We start from the raw sequence: 22,288 nt of genomic DNA, 5'->3' as shown, positions 1-22,288 counted from the left end.
GGATCAAGGTTGAAGGAAACCCTTGCCTCTAGTCCAGAGGGGAATATCTGTTGATGATGCTGGATTCTGCCTGCCCCTGAAGTATATCAGGAGATATTTGGCAGTCATTGCTGGCAAAGACGTAGCTGGATCTTACCCCATTTGCAGAAAATGTAGGACTAGTCATACTGCTGACTGTCAACTCTCAAGGGATCTGCCAAAACATTGTCTAAAATTTTTCCAGTAGATGGAGAGCCACTGAAGCACTCTGACAGTGAATGCTGCATTCCAATAGGATAACTTTCTGACACAGCTGGCTAAATCAAGCCCCTCTCCTTAGCAGTTATTGTAATTTATCTGTGCGAGGTTCTCCATCAGGATTTGGACTACTTGATAACTACCAACCCTCATCTACCACATAGCCTGAGCATAAGACTTATGCCCCAAAAAGGTTGAGGCACTTGGCGTTTATTCTTAGATGTGAATCTAGAAGCTCCAGTCTGGCAAGATCTCTTATTAGCCATTGAGATCACATCTAATATTAGGCAAGAGTAAAAATATTCAAAGGCCTCCTCAGGGACTCGATACTGACTGTCTAATTACAAAAGGAACTAAACCTAGAGTTAGCAAAAGGGCCCTCGCAGGCTGTAGGTACCATTGTTCATAAGGGTGGCAACACTGCTTGCTCACAGAATATCAGAACCTACAGGCTTTCTTCTGGACCAAAATAAATCCTAGGTCTAAGGACTTCGTACTATGTCCCAAGAGTTCCCAGAAGGCCTTCATGCCATCAGGAAGGTAGGCAACCTATATGCTCAGCAGGAGAGACTAGGAGAGATGAGGCACTCCTAACTCATCTGTGACATAAAACTCATTCCCTTCTATTACTGACCTCCTTAGACTGAGATATTAGCTGTGGGGACACCAAGCTGGTTGTAGGACCAGGAACAGGTGGAGAGATGCTGTCTCAAAGAAATAACTCTTGTAGTCTGATCTAGTAGAGATAGGAAATAAAGTCTGACAAGACATGGATTGCAACCAGATTAATTACTCTGTGCAACAGCGAAGGTGAGATATTAGTGATATGGCACTGAATGATAGACAGGGAGCAATCAAGAGGAAATTAACACAGCAGATGCAGGGAAGTAATGGAGCTATTGGTGAGTCCATGAAGACAGAGACACAATGTGAATTATAAAAAAAATTAGTAGTCAAACTTTTCATGATGAGATTACACCAATCATATGAACTCACTACTGTTGACTTGTCAGTACCAGAATTACTCAATTGTATGCAAGAGTTATAATTAAATCATCTTTCTCTCTATGTTTATGTAGAACAGCTAAGTTCTACCAGAGTAAAGCTTCATTTAGCTAAGACGTATAGTTTGCACCTTTGTGAAATACATGTGTTAGTTCTAGCCTCAAATTGCTAAGAGTTTAACAATTAAACTAATGCAAGTCGAGTCAGCTATGAAAAATATATTTCCTCAAAGAAAACTTGAGGAATGACCTAACAGTTCAATTCTTGTCTTTTGTAAAAGAAAAATAAGTTGTTTACAAGAAGTAAAAGTTAGTTCTATTTTATATTAAGATTTCTATTAAAGTACTGTTCCACTATGTATGATTTAAAGTGACCTGACATTTCAGCTTCATTCTCTCACCGATCCCATAACAAGTTTGCTCCATTTATTAATATTTGTGGGCTTAGTTTTATGTATTTTTTTTAAATTATCATTTAACAACAGCCTTGCAAACTCACCTTGAGTCCTGAAAGATAAGTCAGGCTCTTTCCTTCTCGCATATCACCAGCAAGTAATAAAGTTTACCCTCCATGACACCTCAAGAACCACACTGAAGGCTGAGGTCGGGTGGGTAGATTCACAGGCCTAGCTGTTGAGGAAAAAAAAATATATACCCTGTTCTCGTAAAGACACACGTACTCAGCTTTACATGGGCCAAGTAATCACAACGAAGTCAACGGGACTACTCACAGCGTGTAAAGTTAAGCAAATGCTTAAGTCTTTAGGGATCAAGGCCTATAGAATCATAGGACCGGACCTTAAAAGGTCATCTAGTCCAGTCCCCTGCACTCATGACAGGACTAAGTATTATATCTAGACCATCCCTGACAGGTGTTTGTCTAACCTGCTCTTAAAATTCCCAATTATGGAGATTCCACAACCTCCTTAGGCAATTTATTCCAGTGCTTAACTACCCTGATAGTTAGGAAGTTTTTCCTAATGTTCAACCTAAACTGCCCACTGCTTCTTGTCCTATCCTCAGAGGTTAATGAGAATAACTTATCTCCCTTCTCCTTGTGACAAAATTTAATATACTTGAAAAATGTTATGACCTCTCGGTCTTCTCTTCTCCAGACTAAACAAACCCAATTTCTTCTATCTTCCCTCATAGGTCATGTTTTCTAGACCTTTAATCATTTTTGTTGCTCTCCTCTGGACTTTCTCTAATTTTCCACATCTTTCCTGAAATGTGGAGCCCAGAACTGGACACAATACTCCAGGTGAGGCCTAATCAGCATGGAATAGAGCAGAAGAATTATTTCTCATGTCTTGCTCACGACACTCCTGCTCATACATCCCAGGACGACGTTTGCTTTTCTTGCGACAGTGTTACACTGTTGATTCAGATTTAGCTTGTGATCCCCAGATCCCTTTCTGCAGTACTTCTTCCTAGACAGTCATTTCTCATTTTGTACGTGTGCAATTAATTGTTCCTTCCTAAGTGGAGTACTTTGCATTTGTCCTTATTGAATTTCATCTTATTTTCTGCAGACCATTTCTCCAGTTTGTCCAGATCATTTTGAATTATAATCCTATCCTCCAAAGCACTTGCAACCCCTCCCAGCTTTGTATCACCCGCAAACTTTTAAGTGTATTCTCTATGCCATTATCTAAATCACAGATGAAGATATTGAACAGAACTGGACCCAGAACTGATTCCTGCAGGAACCCACTCGATATTCCTTTATGGCTTGACTGTGAACCACTGATGATTACTCTCTGGGAATGTTTTTCCAACCAGCTATGCACCCACCTTATACTAGCTCCATCTAGGTTGTATTTCCCTGGTTTGTTTATGAGCAGGTCATGCGAGATGGTATCAAAAGCCTTACTTAAAGTCAAGATACCATATCTATCGCTCCCCCCAGCCCCATCCACAAGGCTTGTTACCCTGTCAGTTTGTAAACTGGACAGGCTTGATATTGGGTCAGTGAGACAGAGCTGGAGCCCCCACTAAATTTTGGCAGGCTGGGTTTGGGATTATTATAATTTTTTTTTTTTTTTTTTTTTTTTAAAAGGACTAACATCAGAGAACAGCAACATTAACATTTTCACATTACAGAGAAGAATGTCTCCATTAAGTAGATTAATGTAAGTTCCTTGTAACGGCTGTCCAAATTTAAACTACCTGTCCTTCCTCTCCCCCTACCCCCACCTCAGTACCATCATCTTTTTAAAAGGAATACACCAGACAGTTTTCAGGTAGGAGGAAGACACAGTGTACTCTGGAAACTGTTCTCTGGGAATTCCACTGCTAGTGGTGTTTTCCTTTCATGTGTCTCTCCCAGCTCTAGCAAGAGCTAGCAGGACACAAGAGATATTCAAACATAAACAAGTCTGCTCCTGTAAGATTAATAACTAGCTTTGTGGTAAGAGTACCTGAGAATTTCCAAGTAAACAGAGAATGAGAGAGAGCCTAATCAAAATTGTTTTGATTCATAAGACATACCTTAGACACACCATTTTCATCTGAGCGGGGATATCATGCAAACTGGGAGTCTTGGAAAACCATTAATATGATTTTTGAAAGAGGTCTCATAGGCCTGAATGTAATTAAGGTTTCGATCTATTACTTTCCTGTCCCTCTCACCAGACTTTATGCAAATCCTTGATGTTTTAATGTTTCTATCTTATTCCTCCCAGACAACAAACTAAAATGGGACAGAAACAGCATATACAGCAAGACTGAATCCAGTGATAACAGAAACTGAAACTCACGAGAATCAGCTACATAAAAGGTAATTATCTGTTGATGCAGCTTAACAGGTGACCTGCAAAAGATATTTTAAAAATTGGGGTTTTGCCCTTTTTCCATCTTTATGACACATGAAGGTGACTGAAGGGGATTCCCCCCCCTGCCCCCACTGCTTGGTTCACTTGTAGAAATATCAAGCTTGTCAAGTTTGATCTTCCTTGGTTCTGCTAGAAACTTCTATAGGTGTCTCAGATATTTATTTTGTCAGATCTTACATTTTGATTGAAATGACACTGATTCTTTAACAGAAAAGTTTTCATCCAAAATGCTCTACACTCACTGAAGTTAGATGTGTTAAGAGGGGAGGGGAGGCAGGGAAAGAGGTTTAAACCATTCTGACTAAAAATCCCTTCCCTTATTAGTTCATCTTTCAGTCTCCCTTGATTCCTGCAAAGTCATTTCACTATTTTTAAAATCATTAGTCTTACAATACATGAATATCTAACCTAAAAACCAGGCAAAAAAAAAAAAATTTCACAAAAGCCCTCCAAGGCCTTATTTATACAACAAAGAAGCACTCTTCCCGCCCCCCCCCCTTTACAAATCGCCATCCTGTTCAGCTATCCTTATGCACAACATCCTTAAATCCAATTATTCCTTCATCAGTGGATTCCAATTGTGAGTTCTTATGCTACAGTAAGAGAAAGGATGGCCGTCTTCCTAAGGCATAGAACTAGCAGAATGGGCATTAAGACACCTGAGTTCTAGACTCAGCTCTAGTACTGTATGACCTTGGGCAACAGTTATCCCAAATGACCTCTCTGTGCCCCAGTTTCTTCCATATGTAAGTTATAAAAATGTAAATAGCTCCATAGACGACATGTAGCACTTTACATCCATGGATAGTGCACACCGTGGTCCCAAAAAGCTTACAATCTATATAGGTCAAAAAAGTCAAAGAAGAGTTCTGGAGACAGAGAATGTGAGGACTACTGATGACAAGAAGCTATTTAAAGAAGTGGTTTTAAAGGAGGGGATAAGTTTTTGCCAGTCAAAGACAAGAATACTTCCAGAAGTATTTTATTTATCGTTTGTATTGCGTTAGTACCTAGATGCCTCAGTCCCGCTGTACAAAGTACATAGGCACTGTACAAAGATGAATCAAAATGACAAAAAGAGAAAGAGAGCAGTAAGACAAAAGATTTGAGAGGAGCAAAGGGAATAGATGTAGGTAATTATGAAAGGTCTTGCAGATTATGAGGATCTTGAACCTGATGTGATAAGATGCAGAACGCCAATGGAAAGATTCCAGGAAGTTTGGTTTTTTCCCCAGTGGGGGAAGTGGTCAGAGCTGAGAGAAAGGAAGATAACTTTAGTACCACCAATTTTGACAGACCTGAAGGGTAGCAAAAGAGTTCAGAGGCAGGGAGACCAGTCAGGACTAGATTTCAGTTATAAAAGAAAAAAAAATGACTACTACATTGATAGGGATTTAACCATTGGAATCAATAATAAAGATTCATTTGGGAGATATTAACAAGGAAAATGTGTCAGCAGTGGGTGGAGGAGAAAAGAATCAAATGCAGCACAGATTACAGGCCTGGGAGACATGAAGGATGGTAATGTTGTCCATGAACAAAAGGGAGATGGAGGAAAGAAAAGTTTTGTTTTGAAAAGAACAAGTCTGAGATAGCATGGAGACAACCCAGAGGAATGAGAGGAAGCCAGGAATGCAACACTAGATAGAGAAAAAGGATTTGGGGACTGCCATTATGGGGGAGGTAGCTGAAGTATTTTAAGATCCCTGGATAGAAGGCCTTTTAGAACTGTAAAGAATATTAACTGCATCTCATCACCTCTTTCAGAGGCTCTTGCTTCAGTCCCTGACTCTTCAAAAAGGGATATATGTCTCCTTTTAGTATATTATCTAGGCTTTTTTGCTGACACTGGTCTTCTAAATTACAAGACGACTGGACTTTTAAAAGCAAAGAATTAAGTTTACTTAATGGTCATGTACCAGTACTTTCCACTCCAAAATACTGTATTGTGCATTTCTGTACTTTTGAGATTCCACAATACTTTCATTCTGTGAAAAACCCATTGACTATCTCTTCTCCTAACCCCCCAAACTGCTTGGTTCCAAAAACATTTTAACTCTACAAGCCACCATAAAAAGCTCTGCAGACTACTGGTCCAATGATCACAATTTGAGAACTGCTGCTATATTGCCTTTCACAGCATAGAAATCCCAAGCACTTTACAGACTATACATATATATATATATATATATACACACACACACACACACACACACACAGATTTTGCTTTACATGTAGCACCCATTTAACACTACACAGTATAACTAGGGCTTGGCCCTGTATTGATTTGAAACTGCAGAAGAACGTAGGCAGGAAGAATGTAATAGCCCAAATTAGAATTTGGCCTCCATACCACCATTAGCATACTTGGGCTTGCACAAAGTCCTATGTGATATTTAACAACCACAATGAAGGACTTTGGATTTCTCATCTGAATAACTTAACTCTCTTTCCCTTTACAGTTAATGTCACTCTGCCATGCAATCTTCCCCACTTCACCAATTTGCTCACCCAGCAATAGCCTCTTGGCCCAACCATCTAGTCTACATCCCCTCAACACATCCCTTTTTCTCCCCATGACTATTTTCTATCACCTTTCCCAGACATATGTCTTTCCTCCTCCCTCCTGCACCAGCATATCCTTTACTCCCCCACATCTGAGTCTTCTACTGAGATTAGCCCTACTTCCTCCATCTATTCCACTCTTCCCTCGTTTTCTGCTCAGCCTCCTTTCCTTTGCACTTACCTCCTCCCAATAAACTCCCCTTTACCCGATGTACTCCCCAACTATGCCACTCCTTCCCCCTCAATGTCCTTCCCCCAGATCACTGCTTGGCTTGGCCATACCCACCCACCCCCCTTCCTACTAGGCATCCCTTGCTCATGGTCTCACCCAACACCTTTCCCCCATTCCCTCCGCTCGCCCTGTCAGACGCACACAGCCAGCCCCGGCTCTGCCCTTCCCCTTCAACTCGCCTTTCGCCCCCGGTCCGTCCCCGCGTTACACCCCCGCCCGGGCCGAGCTATCGGGTCTGACCCTCACCTCACCCCTCCCCCTCACCGGAGATACTGCGCACACAGCAGGCTCATCCTCCGCCGCTCGCTGCCCGTCCCCGCCGCCCCCTCTCCGGGTCTCACAGCCGGGGCCGCTCCGCCGCCCAGGAGCCGCCGCCGCCGCCTCCGGCCGCCGCCATCTTCCTGTGCTGGGCCCAGGCTCCTCCTGCCCGCCGGGTGTCCCCGCGCTGAGTCTCCGGCCCGGGAGTGGGCGTAGAGTAGGGGCTGTTCTCGCGAGACCCGCTCCGGCCCCGCGCAGCTCTCGGCTGCCTGCCTCAGGCGACCAGGCTCGTGAAGGAGCCGCCGCCGCCGCCGCCTCCGCGCGCCGGGGCAGGCAGCAGCAGCCTCCGGGCTTCACAGTCAATGCTGTCCGCCTCCCCCACACTTCCGGCCCCAGGCCCGGCCCCGCCTCCCCAGCCACACTTCCTGCCGGCGCTACAGCCAAAGCCTTCCCTGCGCGCTCGCCGCCAACCCGTTGGCTGGGCCGCTGCTATAGCAACGGGAAGGTTGCTATACTATCACCATAACAACCGCCGAGCGTGCCGCTCTTCCGGATTGGAATGGAGCCAACGAAACTGGCCCCGCCCCATGCTATTCCTGCAACCCCCCGCTCCCACTTGGCTGCCTGCCCTACACCGCGACCCCCTCTCCTCGCCAATGCCCCCCACACCGCCAGCTTCTCCGTGTGAATACACTGTGCTCTGCCAGATTCACCAGCTGGGGGCCCGGCTGGCTGGGACCTCATGTAGGGTGACCAGATGTCCTGATTTTATAGGGACAGTCCTGATATTTGGGGCTTTTTCTTATATAGGTGCCTATTACCCCCCACCTCCTGTCCCGATTTTTCACACTTGCTATCTGGTCACTCTACCCTCATGAGTCAGGGCCCTGAGGCCAGTCGCTTGGGGGAAATCACACAGATCCTCCCATTGCTTTGTGCCCTGCCGATCAGCACCTGGAGTGAAGATGAAACCAAACTCTACTCTCCCCTCCCCTGGAAGAGCTCAGCACGGCCCAGCGCATCTGGGAGGGGGCTATGCCTGCACCTTCCTCTGCAGCACTCTCAGAGATGGTACCAAACTAAAGGCATTGCTGTTCCCAGATTCGTGCAGTTGTTACAGCAACATGCAAATGTCTTGCTGTGCTACCCTGCGCTCACCACTGTGCCTGTATCAGGGAAAGTCCGAGGGTTCCTTTCCAATGCGGGGGGAGAGCAAGATAAAATACAGTCAATTCATTTTCCTTGAAGTCAGGAGGCAATTTTGCTGTGTCACAGATTTAATCATGTAGGATTCCAGGAAGCTCCTATAGCCCAAAGCTGTGACAGCTAAAATGAGAGTGATTTCAAACCATTCTGAGTGAGATGCTCACTGCTTCATTTCAAAGTCTTTCATCACAAGAGGGAGCTAAAAAAAATACATTGATGCATTACTCCAAATAATAAGGAAGGTTGCCCGCCACCTGTCAGTAACGTTAAAACAAAACACACACACACACCCCAAACCACCTAAGGCCATGCTGCAGCCCCTGCTTCCTTCCAAGATACTCCCTGTAAGGGGGAGTAATCATGTCCCTTCTTTCCCAAGTGCTCTAGAAAGGACCTCACTTACCTTATTGAGGACTAGAGCTATTCCAGTTCCTTAATTCAGCTGTTTGCTTGGTTCTTCCTGCTGTCATTTTTCTACCCACCACCCCATTATTAGAAGGGTGGGCTTGTTCTACCCCCCTCCCCGCCCCGCCCACTGGCCCCGAAGTGCTATCTTTGTCTCCTCTCTGGGGAGATGAGCTAGTTCCCAGCTCTCTCACACATACCCACGCTTTGCTGCTGGCTTTCTCTTCCTTTCCTTGCCAGCTGGGAGAGTGAACTGTCTCTTCCTTCTCTGTGAGGAAGTACAATGTAGTGCAATTAGGGCCTGATTTTCATAGATCAGCATCCACAATAGGAGCCAGATTTCCAGGAGTTCAGTACCCAACTCCGTGTTGCTCACTCTTTTGATATTATCACACATATCTCATGATATCTGGTGCTTTTCTTAAAGCTTCAGCTCCTGGAGTTCAGTGATTGTGTGAGAATCTCGGCTTTTTATTTTTAAGAATGTTTCTTTCCGCTCATAGTTGCAGAGAAAAGCATGAAAACATGAACCCAAAAGGCTCAAAAATCAGAACACATATAAAGAGACGCAAAATGTATTTTTTTAAAAAAACCCTCATGATTTTAAATAGAATATCATGATTGTTTGGGGCCCAATTTATGATTTTTGAGTACTTAGGGTGTTTGGTATGCTGAGCTCTTTGGAAAATCTGCTACTTATTTGTGTGCCTGAATAGGAGCAGAACTGTTTTGAAAATCTGGCCCTTAGGGCCTGGCTCTGGACAGCAGGGGCTTGGTTTCTAGTCCCATATAAAAAAAAGAAGGCTAAAATGGAGTTAAGATTAAAAGAATGTATTAGTAATTTAAGGTAAAAAACTGTGCAACCTTTGGCAGGTCACTTAATCTCCTGTCCCTCAGTTTCTCAATCTGAAATTTGGAGATAAAAACAGTACCTGCCATGGCCAGGCAGGTTTGTGTTTCTAAAGAACTTTGAGATCCCTGGCCAGATGATGCCACAGAAATGCCAAAAAAAAATTACGAGTGTTTCTGTATCCCACACATCTCCTGAGGGTGGTGTTCTGTCCCCTCTAGTGGCACTGAGCCCACTTAGGGATTAACGAATCTACTTTACAGGTTTAGCTAAAGACCAGTTGGCTTTTGGCTCATGCACTGAGGTCCCAGGTTCAATTCTGCCTGCTGACGACCAGGGTCTGTTGGCATTACATTTTCTCCATCACCTCCATTGCTACTGTGGACCCATCTTCTTCTTCTATGGGATCCTGAAATGGGCAGCCTCTCCACTGTTTTTCCCTCCATCCTGGCTGCTGGGCAGGATTTAGTTCCTCCTAGCTTCTGCTATGGGATGGGGTAGGAAGGCAGCTCAACTTTGCCCTTTCCTACTGGCTGGTACACTTATATCAGGCATTCCTTGGCTTAAGCAGGGCACCAGTGAGAATATGCGTTGGAGAGGGAAGCTTCTCCAATCAGACTGCCAGATGTGCAAATGAAAAGAGTACTTGGGTCACCAAAGCTTCATCCCACCAAGAACAGACTGTGCATGATGTGGTAAATGAGCGGCTTTCTGCTAAGAGCTCTGAGGAGATTTAAGCCCACTGGAGAATCAGAATATCCATCCCCATATTTATTGCAGTCCTGGCTTGGACGCATCATAGGTTCTCTCCAACTCTCCTTTTACGTTCCCCTAACTCTCCCACAAACACACGGGTCAGTTCTGCATACATTCCCTATCCAAACCACCAGAGTAATTTGGGGCAGGTGACAGTTGGGGAGCAGAAAGTCTTCCTTTGAATCTTAAGTATCAGAGGGGTAGCTGTGTTAGTCTGGATCTGTAAAAAGCGACAAAGAGTCCTGTGGCACCTTATAGACTAACAGACGTATTGGAGCATAAGCTTTCGTAGTGAATACCCACTTCGCCAGATGCATGTAGTGGAAGTTTCCAAAGGCAGGTATAAATATGCAGGCAAGAATCAGTCTAGAGATAATGAGGTTAGTTCAATCAGGGAGGATGAGGCCCTCTTCTAGCAGTTGAGGTGTGAACACCAAGAGAGGAGAAACTGCTTTTGTAGTTGGCTAGTTATTCATAGTCTTTGTTTAATCCTGAGCTGATGGTGTCAAATTTGCAAATGAACTGAAGCTCAGCAGTTTTTCTTTGAAGTCTGGTCCTGAAGATTTTTTGCTGCAGGATGGCTACCTTTAAATCTGCTATTGTGTGTCCAGGGAGATGGAAGTGTTCTCCTACAGGTTTTTGTACATTGCCATTCCTAATATTTGACTTGTGTCCATTTATCCTTTTACATAGGGACTGTCCAGTTTGGCCGATGTACATAGCAGAGGGGAATTACTGGCACATGATGGCATATATTACATTGGTGGATGTGCAGGTGAATGAACTGGTGATGTTGTGGCTGATCTGGTTAGGTCCTGTGATGGTGTCATTGGTGTAGATATGTGGGCAGAGTTGGCATTGAGGTTTGTTGCATGGATTGGTTCCTGAGTTAGAGTTACTATGGTGCGGTGTGTGATTGCTGGTGAGAATATGCTTAAGGTTGGTGGGTTGTCTGTGGGCTAGGGTTGGCCTGCCTCCCAAGGCCTGTGGAAGCGAGGGATCATTGTCCAGGATGGGTTGTAGATCACTGATGATGCATTGGAGAGGTTTTAGCTGAGGACTGTAGGTGATGGCCAGTGGAGTTCTGTTGGTTTCTTTCTTGGGCTTGTCTTGCAGCAGGAGGCTTCTGGGTACACGTCTGGCTCTGTTGATTTGTTTCCTTATTTCCTTGTGCGGGTATTGTAGTTTTGAGAATGCTTGGTGAAGATCTTGTAGGTGTTGGTCTCTGTCTGAGGGGTTGGAGCAAATGTGGTTGTATCTCAGCGCTTGGCTTTAGATGATGGATCATGGGGTGTGTCCGGGATGGAAGCTGGAGGCATGAAGGTAGGCATAGTGGTCGGTGGGTTTTCAGTATAGGGTGGTGTTAATGTGACTGTCACTTATTTGTACCGTGGTGTCTAGGAAGGGACCTCCCATGTAGATTGGTCCAGGCTGAGGTTGATGGTGAAGTGGAAGATGTTGAAATCATTGTGGAATTCTTCCAGAGTCTCCTTCCCATGTAATATACGCCATCATGTGCCAGCAATTCCCCTCTGCTATGTACATCGGCCAAACTGGACAGTCCCTACGTAAAAGGATAAATGGACACAAGTGAGATATTAGGAACGGCAATATATAAAAACCTGTAGGAGAACACTTCAATCTCCCTGGACACACACAGGGCCGGCTTTAGGAAGTGTGGGGCCCTATTCGAACAGTTCCGACAGGGATGACTAAAAAAAAAAAAACGTTAAAAAAACACGTGGGGCTTGTACTAACCGGGCTGCGCTCCTAGTCTTGGCAGTGGGTCCTTCACTCGCTCCGGATCTTCAGTGGCACTGAAGGACCCGCCGCCAAATTGCTGCCAAAGACCCGGAGCGCCACCGGGTGAGTAAAAATTAAAAATTAAAAAGGCGCCTCTAGCCAGGGAAGGGATTCTCTGCCACTTGCCCTCCACTCTGGGCAGCCCTGCCACTGGGCCCGATTAGGCGCGGGGCCCGATTCGGGGGAACTGGTGGAATTGGCCTAAAGCTGGCCCTGGACACACAATAGCAGATTTAAAGGTAGCCATCCTGCAGCAAAAAAACTTCTGGACCAGACTTCAAATAGAAACTGCTGAGTTTCAGTTCATTTGCAAATTTGACACCATCAGCTCAGGATTAAACAAAGACTATGAATGGCTAGCCAACTACAAAAGCAGTTTCTCCTCCCTTGGTGTTCACACCTCAACTGCTAGAAGAGGGCCTCATCCTCCCTGATTGAACTAACCTCGTTATCTCTAGACTGATTCTTGCCTGCATATTTATACCTGCCTCTGGAAACTTCCACTACATGCATCTGATGAAGTGGGTATTCACCCATGAAAGCTTATGCTCCAATACGACTTTGAATCTTAGACTCCAAAGCTGGGGATTCAGTCTATAACATCTTTGCAGGGAGCCTCAGCTCTGCTTATAATGACATTCTGCAATGACATCGCAGGAAATAACAGCCAGTGTGACTGAGTAGCTGGGAGTTACCAATAGAAAAGGCTATAATTTAATCATCGTTTGTGGTGCTGGGTGGCTCAGGAGACTGGTAGTAGTGTAGGGCGCCTTTCACTTTTAGGATACCAGTTCAAATCCAGCACTAGTGACTGCAAGTTGATACTGTTTGATGGTGTAATAGGTGCTAGTGCAGGAGGAAAGAGTTTTATTGCTAAAGCACAGGGCTAACTGCTGGAATCTTCTGACTTATTCATTGACTTTGGGGGACTCCTTTAATTTCTATGTGCCTCAGTTTCTCCATCTGTAATATAAGGATATTAACTAGAGCTGGATGAAAAATGAGGATTCAATGGAATCAAAATGTTCTTTGTAAATGTGTCAATTCCATTAAAACTTTTGACAGAAGCCAGACAGAGATTCCTGGCTCCTGGGACTGGCTAACTCCTTGGTTCTCATCTGGTGGGCTGCTCTATGCCCAAGAATCCCTGGCTTCCTGACTACCCACCTGGTGGCTTAGGGTCAGTCAGTTAGTGAGGCATTCGGGGAGCCTGTGACCTGAACAGGCCAGCAGCTTACTGGGGGGCAGCTAGGGAACCAGGCAGCCTGGATCTGGGAAATATTTTTAAAAGGTCAAAACAAATTATTTCATTTTTTTCTCAACAAAATGTTGGAATTCCCATTCCATGAGAAATTTCAACATTTTGATTTTTTGTCCTGTGGCTAAAGGTTTTTTTAAAACATTTGGAATTTCCCACTGAATGGGAATCACAGGTTCTTTCCAACCCGAATAACAACACTTATGCACCTCATGGGGCCAGGGCTGGCTCAAGCAGAGCTGGTGTCCTCAAGCTACAAGGGGACCAAAATTCAGTTTCAACCTTTGTGTCCCGGTCTTCTCTGTTATGCTAGCTAAGGAAAGCAGGAGGCACTAGAGAATGTGTTCAGATCTGGTCTGTGTGTTTGTGGAGATAGGAAAAAAGTGTTAAGCAGAATGAGAGGAGATGGATAAATAGATTTAAAAGATGCCAGAAAGCATATAATAATTATAATCGTACATAATTCCACAGTATAATGTAAAGCGACAAAAATGCTGGGGAAAGATACATGACAGTTTTCCTCTGGATGCATGGATAGTCCTCTTGTGTAATCTTGCTGAAGATGATTTTTCTTCTTATCACAAACAGAAATTCTTATGTATGATTTTCTCTCTTCTGTACTATTATTCATCACATGACAATGAAAATCAGAAGAAGCCCCAAATGGCACATAGATAGATTTCAGAAGTTTCACATTGTGCCACCAGCGCAGATCAGTTATATACTTTGGGGAGAAAACAAAGTCTTTCCAAAATATTTGGAATTCTTGGCCAGATACTATGGTATAAAATAAGCTATTCCTTTCATAGGACTTCCTTATAACATGGTAACTCTGCTAGATGTAGCAAGAATCTCTGTGATACTCCTTATATAATCATTACAATGTTTATTTGGTTTTTCTTTTGTTTTAAAGCCTAACAGAATGAGAGGAGAGAAACCTGGGATGTGTCCCAGCAAAGGCTACAACAACAAGGAAACATCCCAACTCCTTAGGCAGATCAAAGATCGCCACAAAGCTCTGAATCAGCACAAAGCAGCTTGCATGCCATGCTATGTGCACTGGAACACAGATGTAAAACTCATGCTAGCATTTTGACCTGTCACATGGCACCCTCTTGACTCAGGGAGGCTCCATGCAACTGCGGGCTTGGTAGAATTGTCTGAACCAGCCCAGCATGGGGCTGTTTGGGGGCTAAATTTGCAAATATTTATGACATGCTTTGATGGAGGATGCTTATAGGAGGGCATGTGCATTACAAAGGAGAGCACAAAGTGGTAGGGCCCAAACCCCAGTACACAGAAAATCACTGTGTAAGTGTAAGAATGTAATGTAAGAATGAAAAATGGCAAATCCTTTAGAACACTGGGTCTCAATGTGGAGGTCATGACCCTCAAGCAAAGGGGTTCTCAAACTGGGGGTCTGGATCCCTCAGGGGGTTGCAAGGTTATTACATGGGGGGTCACGAGCTGTCAGCCTCCACCCTAAACCCTGCTTTGCCTCCAGAATTTATAATGGTATTAAATATATAAAAAGGTGTTTTTAATTTATAAGGGAGGGTCACACTCAGAGGCTTCCTATGTGACAGGGGTCTCCAGAACAAAAGTTTGAGAACCACTGCTCAAGCAAGTAGTGGAAAGATTGGAGTGGGTGGTCATGACCACTCTCCCTTTCTTTATGGTTAGATGAGAGGGGAGATCCTGATTTTTCTATTGCAGTATGTGAGATCTAGAGAGGCTAACATTCTTAGTCTGGGACCTGAAAAGGTAACTTTTAGATACAAAAGTAACAAAGACAAATTATGCAAAGGGAAGTATTTGGAGAAGGGAAATCCAGAGCTAAAAGATGTAACGAAGTAAGCATTCAAAAGGATCAACTTGTAGTTTAGATCAGAAAATGTCGTTACAGTTAAACAGGACAAGGAAAGTTTTAAAAAAGGGTTACTCCTGATCTTCATTAAGAATTAAAACAATGATAAAAAACAAGTTATGGCTGAGAGTACATATCGATAATTTACGAGTAAAAGAACATGGCAATTACATGAATGTTATTATCCCAACTTCAAGCATTACAAACTGAGGAAATTCATAGTTAAACATAAAAGAAATGTATACATGTTAAACATATGGAAATTCAAAGCTAAGGCATCCAAACAACCTTAACTCTGCTGTGTAGTGATACCATTAAGGAGAGAGAAGGGAAAACAAAACAAAAAACCACACATACAAAACCAACTCCCCCCCAAACAAACAAACAAACAAACAAAAACACTACTATGTCTTTCAAATCAGTTTAATCTAATCTGAGACTACACTCTACAATGCATTAATCATAATTGAACAGTTATTGCATAATGTCACTACAGGAACCAAAAGCTGCTCTAACTTACTCCAGGGCAAGACAGAATCATCTGCACAGCCCTAAAATATAGGGCGCATAAGGGTTTCTTAAGACTCAACCTAAATCCCACTCTGACCCTGTTTCTCCTACAGAAATGGAGTTCACTGAGAATCAGGCCTTCGCAGTGGAATGGCTCAATGGATAGTAAGAGATTATTATCATTATTTCTCAGATGTGTGATTGTTTTGTATAATACTTAATGATGTCAGTATATAAACACTACCTATGAATCTACTTCAGTATTCATTTTATGCCTGAACCGGTCTTTATGTAGACAAAACTACCACTGAGTTTAGTAGTGCAGGGGCCGCCTGAGGGAATGAAGCTGATACAATTTGGGACCAATCACGCACAGATGCTCTTTGCATATGCAAATTCTGAGATTTTTTGCATGTACACGTGAGTCAGAGCAAAACTAGAGTTGATGTTTTGAAAACGAGTCCCTTACCTTTTTAAAGTGTTTCAGGTTAGAATGTGTTAAGGAAAAACGTGTTAATTTAGCTGCTTTAAGTGTGGCCTGTGTGTGGAAACAGTGTCCTCTCAGGATGTCGGACATGAGTTTGGTTGTGTCAGTCCAGTTGCAGGTGGCATAATTCCTCCAGTGCAGAGTTGAAATTTGCATTGCTCTTGCCTGGGCAGTCCCTGTCCTAGGGATAAATAGAGGACTTCAGTCTCCAGAACAGTTATCTAGAAGGAGGATGCTCAAAGGGGAGGCTTTTTGCAGCTGTGAAGTCATATTCCTAGTACTCATATGCACATGCATTCAGACAGAGTTCCTCTGAGTGACAACCATTGACTCCTTGGACTCCTTCTAAGGGCAGAGGGTGTTGTCTGGGGTTCTGTGCTTGACGTCCCCTTCTGGATCTTTTGTTTTGACCCTGTCACCTGCAGCCCCATCCCTGTGTTTTCATGTTTTGTCCCCTGCTATTAGTTGTTTCCTGGGTTCCGTGGCTCCTCTGTTCACCTGAAGGGGTGGGCCCTTCATTCTCCTGGTGGGCTCTGCCCTCCATCGCTGGATTCAAACAGGCAGGAGGAGGAAAATTGATAGGAAGGCTCTCTGTGATTGTGAGGCTATATTCCTAGTGCTCATATGCACACGCATCCAGGCAGAGTTCCACTGGGCAGCATCCATTGATGCCCTTGACAATACTTTGGAGCAGTAGGACAGAATCTGGAGTCCTCTGCTCAGTGTTCTGGTTCCTCTGACACCGTTTCTGTGTCATTCATCCCCTTTAATTAGCTGAGCTCAGTTTCTTTGTGGCCCTTCCTCTTGTCTATGGATATGGCCAACGCTGTTTCTGTAGGGGCTCTTCTTCTCCTAACTGTGATCAAATAGATTAACAACTTTCCACTTTTCCGTCTTTTTGGCACCTCCCCTCTCCTGAGGAGGTGGCTATTGCTGTTTACTGTGGTTGAGCCTCCTTCAGGTAAGCTGCCTCTTTCTTTGAGGCCAAACAGAATGACACAACCACATTGCATATTTAATGTAAACATTTATGTTACATTTAAAATGGCACCTTGACATTTGAGCTGCCTTACGTTCCATCCCTGAGCTCTCACTGTCCCGTGGATAATTTCAGCAGTATTGCTTTAAAAGAAAAGATGGCTGCACCAATTTGATTTTTTGTAATCCAAGTTTAGCATTGGTTTCAACCTTTAACTAACTAGAGCACAGATTTTCTCTGACTGCTAGCACTTGCGTGAGCTGAACATGATCTTTGTGCACAAATACACGAGCCTTCATAACTGCAAGCCGGCCCTCTCTGCTTTTGCATGTGGATGTTAAAAGGCATCTTATCAAAGTCAGAGCTTGAGTTTGGGCATTCTGCTGTGGGTGGGACAGCCCATTTTCCACCTATTCATAAGATGCTCTGCTTTTCTTCATTGTCATCTTCTGCAGAAGAAAAGAGTCCTCTCAATTAGCATGTACGGTGCTCGGAAGAAGCAGGACATGTCGCCTCACATCACGTATGTATATAAACAATGCAAGGAGTGCCAGTTGCAGGATGGGAGGGCATAGCTGTCTTGTTTAGTCTTGTTTGAGTCAGATGAGATTCAAGATCCACCCCAAAGCCAAAAAATGCTGAGAGAGAGTCTGCTATAGTAAAACTACTTGCTTATACTTTGCTGACTGTCATATCGGGAGGAAAATGGTCCTGTGGATTTTCAAGTAAAGCTAGTTGTGTCGCTTACTAAAGGCTTAATTTGAAATGTCTTTTTGTGCAGAATTATATTTAAGATCCTTGAATCTTCTGGGGTGTAAGGGTATTTAGTACTTTTGTCCTCTTTGGTTCATCAACTTGCTGTGCTACTAAAATGTACCAGGTGCCATCTGAATAACAGGGGTTTCAATGACATGTCAAAAGCACCGATTAGCACAGTGGATTATCAGCAGCAAAATGAGTTAAAATTACTTCCTTTTAGGCTGCCCGAGAGTCGAATTTCACCTTCAGTTGCAGTGGAAAGAACCACAGTTTCGTCTATGGTGCCATCAGCTAAGTCTTGATGCATGTCCACCCTTTTTGCCCCTCTCCTCATGGGTGGCCCTTGGAAGGAAAAAGAAAGGAGAAGGGAAACTTTTCACTGATAATCTCAACCTGCCCCACCCCACATCCCCAAATAAACTGCATACAGTTGGATCAAATTTGCTTTCCCAAAGTGACTATCTCTATGGAGACAGGTTTCAGAGTGGTACCATGTTAGTCTGTATCAGCAAAAAGAACAAGAGTACTTGTGGCACCTTAGATACTAACAAATTTATTTGGGCATAAGCTTTCATGGGCTAAAGCCCACTTCATTGGATGCAGACCTAAAAGTCACAATTCTTCAACAAAAAAACTTCAAAACCAGACTCCAACAAGAAACTGCAGAACTGGAATTAATTTGCAAACTGGACACCATTAAATTAGGCTTGAATAAGGACTGGGAGTGGATGGGTCATTACACAAAGTAAAAACTATTTCCCCATGCTAATTTTCCCCCTACTGTTACTCACACCTTCTTGTCAGCTGTTTGAAATGGGCCATCCTGATTATCACTACAAACGTTTTTTTATTCCTGCTGATAATAGCCCACCTTAATTGATTAGTCTCGTTAGAGTTGGTATGGCAACACCCATTTTTTCATGTTCTCTGTGTATATATATATCTTCCTACTGTATTTTCCACTGCATGCATCTGATGAAGTGGGCTTTAGCCCACAAAAGCTTATGCTCAAATAAATTTGTTAATCTCTAAGGTGCTACAAGTACTCCTCATTTATCTCTATGGAGTATTTTTTTGCTCCCCCTGGAAATGTACCTCCCCCTGCCACACTCCAGTGAACAGTAGGGAAATAGACCCTTGGCCAGCTCACCCCACAGAGAGCCTGCTCAATAGAAAGAGTTGTATTAATTGAAGAGGGCTTGAAAGGATTTACTCCACAGCTGAGCAAGAGAGTCCAGATGCTCTTTGAACCCAGGTACACAACAACCTACACCTCCTCTGTACCCACAGCTCAAGGGAATGCATCAGCCAAGTGACAGGGAGTGCAGTGCTGTAGCAGATGTCATCATCCCGAGCCAGAATCTATTTTGGGTATTTATATGGCCCCTATTACCATAATAGCTGAGCTCCGCACAAGCTGAGATGTATTTATCCTCATACCGTCCCTCTCAGATAAAGAAGGGCTGTTCTCCTCATTGTATAGATGGACCTAAAGCACAGAGAGACTGAGATGCTTGCTCAAGGTCACACAGCCCAGAGCAGGGAACTGAACCCCGGCCTCTCATGTACCAGGTTAGTGCCCTAACCACAAGGCTATTCTTCCTCTTTCCTATGTATATTGTGGCATCCTAACATTTTCCAAAGGTTCCCCCGCTCCTTCTCCCAGTGTTTTCCCATAATGGCCTAATCATTGGACTAGCCTTCCTCTCAGTAAGCTACCTAATCTTTTTTGACTGTGAGATCTTTGACGCAGTGAGTTTTTCTCCCATTCCTACACAGAAAACGATGGTTGAGAGTACATATCTGTAACTGAAGGGTAAAAAAACCAAACAAACTAACCATTCCAGGGATGTTGTAGTTATCTCAAAAATCAAGAATTATAAACCCAGAGTTAAAGTTACACTTAAATCTAAATATGTTAAAGTAAGAAATGCACAGTTAAGGCCTCCAAACAGCCTTAACTCTGCCATGCAGTGATCCCGTGCACTAACCATACAATTATGATTAAGGCATTTTAGTTTGTCGTCCGAGATTAGATTAAACTGATTTTAATAGTCTTGTGCATAGGCTGTATAAGGAGAAATTAGATGCACAAGATTTCAATTAAATTTAACTATATGGAAAGTTTGAAGTGTCTGCATTATTCATTTGTTAAGACCATTCAGAAAAAAAATCAAAAAACAATAAACAACAACAACAACAAAAACACAGCCCACAACCCAAACCCTGAAACAGGCACTACATTTCTTAAAGTGCCAGTTTTTAATTAATTACAATTCAGACTAATTAATAGAATTGCTTGTAAAATCTCAGAAAATCCATTCTGTACTCAGAAATAAATGCTATAGATTTGTGGAGGAGATGCTGTATTTTTCACATAAAACAAAGGTTGAATCTCTTCTTTAAGTGCAAACCAGAAACTAACCTTAACTATGGACCAGATCTTCCATAATGTTCAGTACAGCTACAGCACCAAGCCCAATGCTGATACTCAATAAGAATAATTCCTTGCAGCAGCTTAGAAATGAAATTGGGGCAAGGAAGCAGCTTCTTAAAATATAAGGCGGGTTATTGGAAACTATTCAGCTATTTTACAGACTCCGTGCAGAGCTGTGGCCTTGAAAGTGACAACCCAAAGGCATTATGAGCGTGATGCCAGAGCAAGCACTCCTCCCATGCTGCCCAAACAAAAAAAGCTTATGAGGTGCGTGCATAAAATTTGATATTACAGTAACTGTGTCACAACCAGAGATCAAATTGAGAGGAGAAGCAAACAGGCAAAGGATTTCAAAAGCGCTATGTTCCTCACACTTAGAAGTTTTGTACTAGAAGATTAATTCTTTCCTGGATCATATAAATTTACCACAGCTTGGAGATGCTGAGAGGTCCGCACTGCAGACTTCCACCTACCCCCATTTCAGAGGGGACCGTAAACCCCAAGAAAGTATTTGCCCCAATTTTCAAAGAAAATGTTAGAAAAAGTTTGCTTCAATTTTGCCTTAGCTCTTTCTTTGGTTTTTGCTGTATTTAGTGCCATTGAAAGGGGCCAGCTTTACACCCCTAGAGACCATCCCTAGAAGATACATACATAGACCTCCATTACCTTACAATATTTAATGTCACCACACCCCTGTGAGGTAGAGCAGTGCTATTATCCCCACCTGAACTGTGGCCCAGAGAGACTAAGTGAGCTACACAGGAAGTCTGTGGTGGAGCCACAAATTGAACGCGGGTCTGCCAAACTAGCACCCTAACTGCTGGACTCCACTGAACAGGTACATAACACCGGCAGTGACAGTGCAAGTTTTCCATGAATATAGCCCCTTAACATGTTCCAGCCCCAAGCTGGAGGGACCTTCACCAAAGGTGGAAGAATGACTGTTTAGTCTCTTGCGCTAGTTAGTGCTTGGCCCCTTTGCTGAAACAGTCATTAATGGAGCCAATTGTGATGTGTACATGAGGAAGAAGCTGTATGGAGTGCACTAACACATTTCACACAGGCCACCACCAGCCTGCAGAAGGTGATGACTTTCAGTCATCACCGACCTGAACTGAATTAGAACCAGAGCTCTAGAAGTGAAAGGTATTATACCTAGTTACCTCAGCTAGCCACACCTAGTTAACTTGTTATTTCCTTTGGTCTATATCTCTCATTGCCCAAAACCATAGCTCAGGTTATTACTATGTAGACCTATAAATCTAGTAAGGCTGAGCAATGGGTTATATGACCTCATATAATCCCTAATGAAGACAGAATTAGATCTGTGAAGATACTTTAATAAATAATTGAGTTTGTGGGCCAACTTTCAGCTGCTGAATACAGGCATAATGGGAAATTTATAAGTAGGCTGTTCTTGCTCCTTGGAATGTCCTGGAAAGCCATTCCCAGACCCCATATGGACTTGAACAAATGTAGTAGAGACCATCTCAAAAATAATTAATTCCATGTTTTAACGTAAGACCCTGGGTGAAATCCTGGCCCTACTGAAGCCCATGGGAGTTTTGCCATTGACTTAATGGGATCAGAACATAAGAATGGCAATACTGGATCAGACCAATGGTCCATCTAGCCCGGGGTGGGCATACTATGGCCTGTAGGCCACATCTGGCCCTTCAGATGTTTTAATCCAGCCCTCAAGCTCCTGCCCGGGAGTGGGGTCTGGGGCTTGCACCACTCCAGTGCTCTGGCCAGGGAGTGGGGTTGGGAGCTTGCCCTGCTCCGCCTGTGCCATGGCTCTGCATGGCTCCCGGAAGCAGTGGCATGTCCCCGCTCTGGCT

The 22,288-nt window shown here is 43.6% G+C and overlaps 1 protein-coding gene across 4 annotated transcripts in view; it reads right to left on the bottom strand.

Annotated features, from left to right (window-relative positions):
• SMG7 (SMG7 nonsense mediated mRNA decay factor) overlaps positions 1–7,507 on the bottom strand; it is a 110,997-nt gene extending 103,490 nt beyond the window's left edge. The window contains exons 1-3 of one of the 4 annotated variants that reach the window (XM_034778054.1): positions 7,137–7,507; positions 1,741–1,871; positions 872–973 (exon numbers count right to left, since the gene is read on the bottom strand). Coding sequence is in view for 2 of the 4 variants with exons in the window: in XM_034778051.1 (XP_034633942.1) it covers positions 7,137–7,165 (29 nt within the window). In the remaining 2 variants the exon portion in view is untranslated. The remainder of the gene's footprint in view (positions 1–871; positions 974–1,740; positions 1,872–7,136) is intronic. The other 3 variants (XM_034778053.1, XM_034778051.1, XM_034778056.1) reach the window with 3 other exon arrangements.
• Between the last annotated feature and the right edge of the window lie 14,781 nt (positions 7,508–22,288).

This window comes from Trachemys scripta, chromosome 8, assembly GCF_013100865.1.
Source record: "Trachemys scripta elegans isolate TJP31775 chromosome 8, CAS_Tse_1.0, whole genome shotgun sequence".
Lineage (NCBI taxonomy): Eukaryota > Metazoa > Chordata > Testudines > Emydidae > Trachemys > Trachemys scripta.
Note: the sequence above shows the minus strand (reverse complement) of the source record. Positions and strands in the feature narration are given on the sequence as shown.